This window comes from Pinus tabuliformis, chromosome J (genome assembly GCF_031772625.1).
Source record: "Pinus tabuliformis cultivar Carrire ecotype Pingquan chromosome J, CPIR1, whole genome shotgun sequence".
In the NCBI taxonomy this organism is placed as follows: domain Eukaryota; kingdom Viridiplantae; phylum Streptophyta; class Pinopsida; order Pinales; family Pinaceae; genus Pinus; species Pinus tabuliformis.
The window spans coordinates 1,416,020,174-1,416,026,400 of NC_142295.1; the positions used below are offsets into that span (position 1 = coordinate 1,416,020,174).

General features: G+C 38.1%; 1 protein-coding gene across 1 annotated transcript; it reads right to left on the reverse strand.

Moving 5' to 3' along the window:
- Positions 1–1,282: 1,282 nt before the first annotated feature.
- On the reverse strand, positions 1,283–5,984 carry LOC149232651 (uncharacterized). Its single transcript, XM_089379471.1, has 4 exons — positions 5,479–5,984; positions 2,483–2,532; positions 2,255–2,298; positions 1,283–2,120 (listed from the first exon to the last, which is right to left on the reverse strand). The coding sequence occupies exons 1-4, from the start codon at positions 5,758–5,760 to the stop codon at positions 1,612–1,614; spliced, it is 885 nt and encodes a 294-aa protein (XP_089235597.1). The 5' UTR covers positions 5,761–5,984; the 3' UTR covers positions 1,283–1,611.
- Between the last annotated feature and the right edge of the window lie 243 nt (positions 5,985–6,227).

Genomic DNA, 6,227 nt, shown 5'->3' on the forward strand with positions numbered 1-6,227 from the left:
GAAAGGAACATTTCTATTGTTCCTCTTCAAGATGAGATCAAGCTTCTCCAAATGAGGTAGTCAATGGTAGTTTTGGTGCGATGTATCCTGGTTTTCGATTGAGGCATCTTGTACAAGCCTCTCCTAGCAAGCCCAATCAATCACATACCTTTGCTCATGAAAAGTGTAAGTTTCAACTTCCTTTAGGCTTCTCCCCTCCAAGTTTTAGGACCTGAGGGTCTTACTAAGATCTTTTGAGGCTTTCTTGTAATCCCTCATTTGGAGGGTTCATTGTCAATTCTCGAACTAGTCACTTCATGTACATGGTCTCTTTGCTTAGGCCTTTTGGCCTTGGTATAGCTCTTTTCTTAATTGTGATTTCAATTTAATGTCCTTGGAAGCGACTCTTGTTATTCTTTGGATTTGTAGGCAGCAATAAAATAAAAATATTCCATAGTTGAATATGTGGTGAAATCTCTTTTTCTCTACATAAATATGTAAAAAATTTCAATGTTGTTTTTCCATTGAATGAATAAAACACGCATAACTTTTTCATAAATAGCAATCTAACTATTGACCTTGCTTCCCTTTTTGGGCATATTTTCCAGTCAATTTTTCTCAAAATCCTACATAGATTTATTGGAATCTTAAGTTCAAGCTCTAAAATATGTAAAATCAATATGCTAAATCCATATACCCAAAAACTTTCTAAAATATTAGAATCCATTTATATATTCACAAGCACATTTTACATAATAAAAAAACATAATATCATGAAAATTTATTTAACAAAATTTCAATATATATATATATAAACTCTCTTTGACAAATAATCATAACAGATAAAAATAAATAAATAAATCTATTAATTAATAAACTCTCTTTCCCACATAACCCTCTTATAAATAAATAAATTAAAAAAACTTAATGATTTGAATAAATCTAAATAAAACACATTAATTACAATTCCAAACGAAAAACATTTATTATCTTTTAGAATTATTTTTTGATTTATGATATTTCATGTTATTCTCATTTAATATTTTTTCATAGTTTATTAATTTTTTTTAATTTTCTATTTATAAAAAAAATCATGGGTTTGGACAAGACACTTCAAATATATTTCCTTGCCTCAAACTCAAAGAATAACCTGTAATTTAGACGTTTATATATAAGTTATCCGCAACAAATGCTCTAAATTCTCAATTCAGCTTACTGGTCATAATAAGGTCCTCGAAACTAAATACTGTAAATAAATATGCGTTTGACATAAAAAATGAACTTCTAATAATACGATGGCACAATCAATCAAATATATTCGTTTCCTTTATAAATGGAAAATGAAAAGGATCTTACACAGCCAATGCACCAGTCTAATGTAATTAACAATACACTAGCAAATATAACTGCAGCATATATTTAGCCCATGACGGCTAACTCCATTCTATTGGAAGCATATTTGAGAATTAAATTGGGAAAAGGAATTCGAGTTTCACATTGCCACCGTGCAATGGATAGCGAATCATCGTGGAAAATTAACAGTACATACGAAACTGCAACAGCAGAGTGTCTTATCTATGAATTGTACGACAGTTCCTCTCCTAATTCTTACAAGTTGGGAACATTACAAGATCAAGAAGAGTCTATGAGGCGCAATTCTTTGAGCTTGCATGTACCCACCTTGTTATTCACGATAACTCTATTAGCGTTCTTATTATTGCTGTTTATACTCCTAAGTCTGCCCTTGCCCAGATGGTATTCGCATAGAGAGTACCCTACAAGAGTCCGCTGAGAACACCGCCACCCTCGCCCATTCCTCCGCCTGCATTGGGAACCTTCTACTTCGTTACTATTGTTAGAACGTTTATCAGGCATCGCTTTCTCATCCACTTTTAGCCCATCTTCCTGCTGTATATCAGTCTCCTCCCTCATTTTTTTGGTGGTATTTTTCCATTCGTTAATATGCCCAGTCACATTTTTGCTTCTTTTTCGCTTGACTCCGTGTACACTTAAGTTCTTCTGCTGCCTCCACAGAGTCCCCATACCTGATTTTGGCAACTTCCATTCCTCATCATGGGCTCCCGTGGTCTCTTTCTCGGAGCCGCTTGAAGTGTTTTCCTTGGGGAGGGCTTCTTGAGTTCCTGATTATTAATTGACAAACAAATAATGTACGCTCACTCAAAATGGTTGGTAACAAGTAAAAATCAAGAGAATTTTAAGGGCAATATTCCATTTTCAAACAATAATAAATGCTGTAACTAGCTTTTATCTCTACCTTTCTGTGTAAAGAGTCCGATGTCGAAGTTATTCCATTGATTTCTGCGAAAAGAAAGGAATAAGAGATCACGAAATCTTCAAGGCCATGAAGAGGTATAGCATATTTAGGGTGAAGTAATTAAACTAGGGATCTACGTCACGGAAAAAGTGCAAGACCAGTAGAATAATCAGTCAGAGCATAACCACGGAAACGGTGCAAAGCCGATTTAGAAAAATGGACGCGTACCTCATACTTCCTTTCCATCTGCCCTCTGCTTTCTTTCCCTCCCCGCCGTCCTGCGCAAAACGAGACGAAACCCAGAGCTGATTTTAGTGCAGCACGATATTAGACAATAAAATTTCGTTTGCCTTCTTACGGATCCATCAAATAAGTGTACTATTTCCGAGTTTTCCTACTCTTAAAAATATAACATTTTGCCTTCCAAATCAATCGTTTGCGACATTACTACCCAATGAAACTAGCGCGAGATCAGACCATATAAACTAGTTTACCTATTCTGAAGAATACCTGTCGTTTCCACAAACCAAACTCCAAAATGCATATAATTATTGTATCCAAAGATCTATGTGTTCTTCAAATCTGGTATAGGGGAGATCTCAACGTTTGTGCGGCCACATATTTTGTGCCTAATTTTCTTTATCCAGCTTATTTCATTTTGTAATAGGGGCAGACTTTAAATGGATCTATACATAGCTCTCCCATGTTATGAAATATCATTGTTGTTTCTTGCACCCTCATTTTAATAGGTTTCTGGTTGGACTAATTGTTGTATTTCTGGGAATGGATCATGTGGACTAACTACTACTCTGAAAACATGAACTAACTACCACTCTGAAAACATGAACTAGTATTTGGAATTGGATTTCAATTTGGAAGTTTATTAATACTTGTGGATTTTGGTGTAATAACAAACCTACAAATAGTATCAAAGTCTTGGCTAACTTCTGTTCCCAGAGTTACCTTGAAGGGGAAAGGCAGTTAGACTCATTGCTGCACCTCTGTTAATGGATGCCCAAGTTGCACCTCTAGTAATGGATTTGCACTTCTAGTAATGGATTACGGCCCACTCAAAGTAATGCTACCAATTGTATCTCTGGTAATCGATCACCACCGACTCAAAGTAATGCTACTGGTGTTTGGAAGTGTAGACTAACGGCCACCCTGAAAACATGGGACTAGTAATGTTACGGATTAGGCCGATATGTTTGCACAATTTCAACTTAGCAACAGGACTATTAAGTTTTAGTTTAACTAACATCAATTCCTAAGATAGAACTTATACTAAGGAAATGATGTACTCATAATTCCATTATGTATTCTAAATGCATCTGAGAGACAAGTAATGTGACAGATTATGCATCTGAGAGACAAGTAATGTGACAGATTTGGTTAGGTAATGCTTGTGGGTTTTGGTGTAATAGAAAATCTACACATGTATCATAAATACATAATATGAGAGCCTAGCCTAGATTAGATTCCTAGGAGTTACCTACCTCCGAGAGTCTGCTGGACTAACCGCTGCACCTCTGGTAAATGATCACTGCCCAATGTTACAAATGTGAAAATTTACTAATATCCATGGCAAACCTACATTTCTTCCGCCTGCACAGTTTCGTCCTAGCAACACGACTATCGCAGATTTTGCATCTGGATGGCGCTTATTAAGTTTTACTTTCGCTGATATCGATTCGCAAGATAGAACGTATACTAGGGAAATGATGCACTCAGAAATACATTACGTATTCTAAATGCATCGGAGGAAATCAGTCCGTAGATTAAAGGTAGAGTAGGACCAAAGTCCTCAACATTTGTCGAGGTCTTGGCGTTACCTCCTCGGCAAATTCTCGACTGCCCGTGTCAAAGAAATTATATGTTAATATTTTTATTTTACTTTTATTTTTATCCCAATTAGGCTGAGCCTAGGCCGACTATTTACCAGTGAAATGCAAGTTTCAATGTTAGATGGAAAAACTATCTTAGATGGAAGATTTATCTGTGCACCAGTGAAATGCAAGTTTCAATGTTAAATGGAAGAACGTTAAATGGAAGAACTATCTGAGCACCAATGAAATGCGAGGAATGTTAAATGGCCGACTATTTATGCACAAGTGAAATGCAAGTTCAACGTTAGATGGAAGAACTATCTGCGCACCAGTGAAATGCATGAAATTGCAAGGAATGTTACCTAGAAAAGCTATCTGCGCACCAGTGAAATAATATCGCCAGGATTATGAAGTGAAATGCAAGTTCAATGTTAGATGGAAGAACTATCTGCGCACCAGTGAAATGCATGAAATTGCAAGGAATGTTAGCTAGAAAAACTATCTGCGCACCAGTGAAATAATATCGCCAGGATTATGCTAAGCTCTATCAACCCCCTCCTTGTGATAGTATATAGACACATTACATGTATAGATTTAACAATATAATCTAACAGTAAAATAATTCATATTGTACCAACAGTAAAATAATTGATATTGTTCCAGATTGGGATATATACGATATACTATTTGATATCAATGTACTTCAACATTACGATGACGATATATAACCATAAACTGTGGAGTGTATATGGTTTGCAACAAATCTGCGTGTATTAGATTGTGTGTATGGTATCGTGTAACAGGTGTAACACGAACTTGAGGGTTTCAAGCGCACATCCAGAAACCGAGTATGCACCCAATTAGGACATGCTCTTCATTTTCAGTGCATGCGGCCGAAACTGCCACTTGCCACACTTTCCACCAAACATCTATTCACTACTTCGGCGAAATCGATAGAAAGCGGATTCAGGAACAAAAACTGATACCAGTCGAAAACTGATCTTGCGAGGGTTATAACGGAGATTTTGGGGGGACGGCAAGCATGCTTCTTGGTCAGCATTAACCCTATCAGTTTAGTGGCCTACACACCAAATGTCTGTCATACCGCCTGGAACATACATATACCCCATGATTGTGCACCACTTGATAGGTGCATCAGGTAGATTCTATGGATTTCTTCTAGAATCCTTGGAACTCATCCATGGCGGCAAAATCACAAAAGGCTGATATAGAGAAAAGAGGGCAATAATATGGTTGACTCTAATATAATACAATACAATGTGGAGATTGCATACTGATTTCACCCACTGCAGACAGATTCATTCTAACTGCCTAACTTTCTTCCAATATATTACATCTAAAATACAGAAAAGAACATGGAAGAGATCATGCCCTTACCTGAAGAGTCTGACTTTCAGTGTTCCCTTCAGCCCCGCGTTGCAGTTGCAAAGCGTTCCTCCAGTTGTGGGCAGGACGCATATGAATCCCAAGAGCGGCAGTGAGGGTGCCATGATCTCCTTCACCTTCGTCCGCCTCTTCCTCTTTAGCCCGCTGGACGTCCATGGCAGCTGCTACCAGCGGTAGAAGAAACTTTTCCTGCTCGCCATTGCTATGGCCAGTGTTTATAGCAATACAGGAAGTAGATGTTAATAATGCTCCAGAACGATTGCGGATCCTCATCTGTGTATGTATTTCTTCCGCTCAACCTTCCGGAAACGGAATCACGGGCACATGGACTGAAAATCCCCGACCCACAGAGGCTTCGCAGACCCGCGAGAAGACTCCCCAAAGCGCTCGCTCTTTCCCTCCGATGCCAAACCAACTGCACTCACTTAAAGGAGCCTGGAATAACGATACCGAACAAAGCACACGCATATCTCTCCCCGTCTCTCGCACATGTGGGCAGGAGACGGCCGATCGCCGGTTCCTCGCCGGAGAGCACCGAAGCCTGCCGGCGGCACACGGGTTGCTGCCTGTCAGCATCACCTTTTATAAGACCTATCTGGAAATGACTTTTGCCGTATCCAATATATATTGGTCACCATACATCATGATTTTATCGCTTTAATATCGCCATTAAATTTTAAAATTATAAGTGGTGAAATCCCGCACATAAAAGAAAGTCAAAAGAAGGATTTTTAGCAAAA

Coding starts and splice junctions, on each gene's coding strand:
- LOC149232651 (XM_089379471.1), bottom strand. CDS start 5,760: ATGAGGATCCGCAATCGTTCTGGAGCATTATTAACATCTACTTCCTGT. Junction 2,299..2,482: donor AGATGGAAAGGAAGTATGAG/GTACGCGTCCAT, acceptor TTCTTTTCGCAG/AAATCAATGGAATAACTTCG. Junction 2,121..2,254: donor CGGACTCTTTACACAGAAAG/GTAGAGATAAAA, acceptor ATTAATAATCAG/GAACTCAAGAAGCCCTCCCC.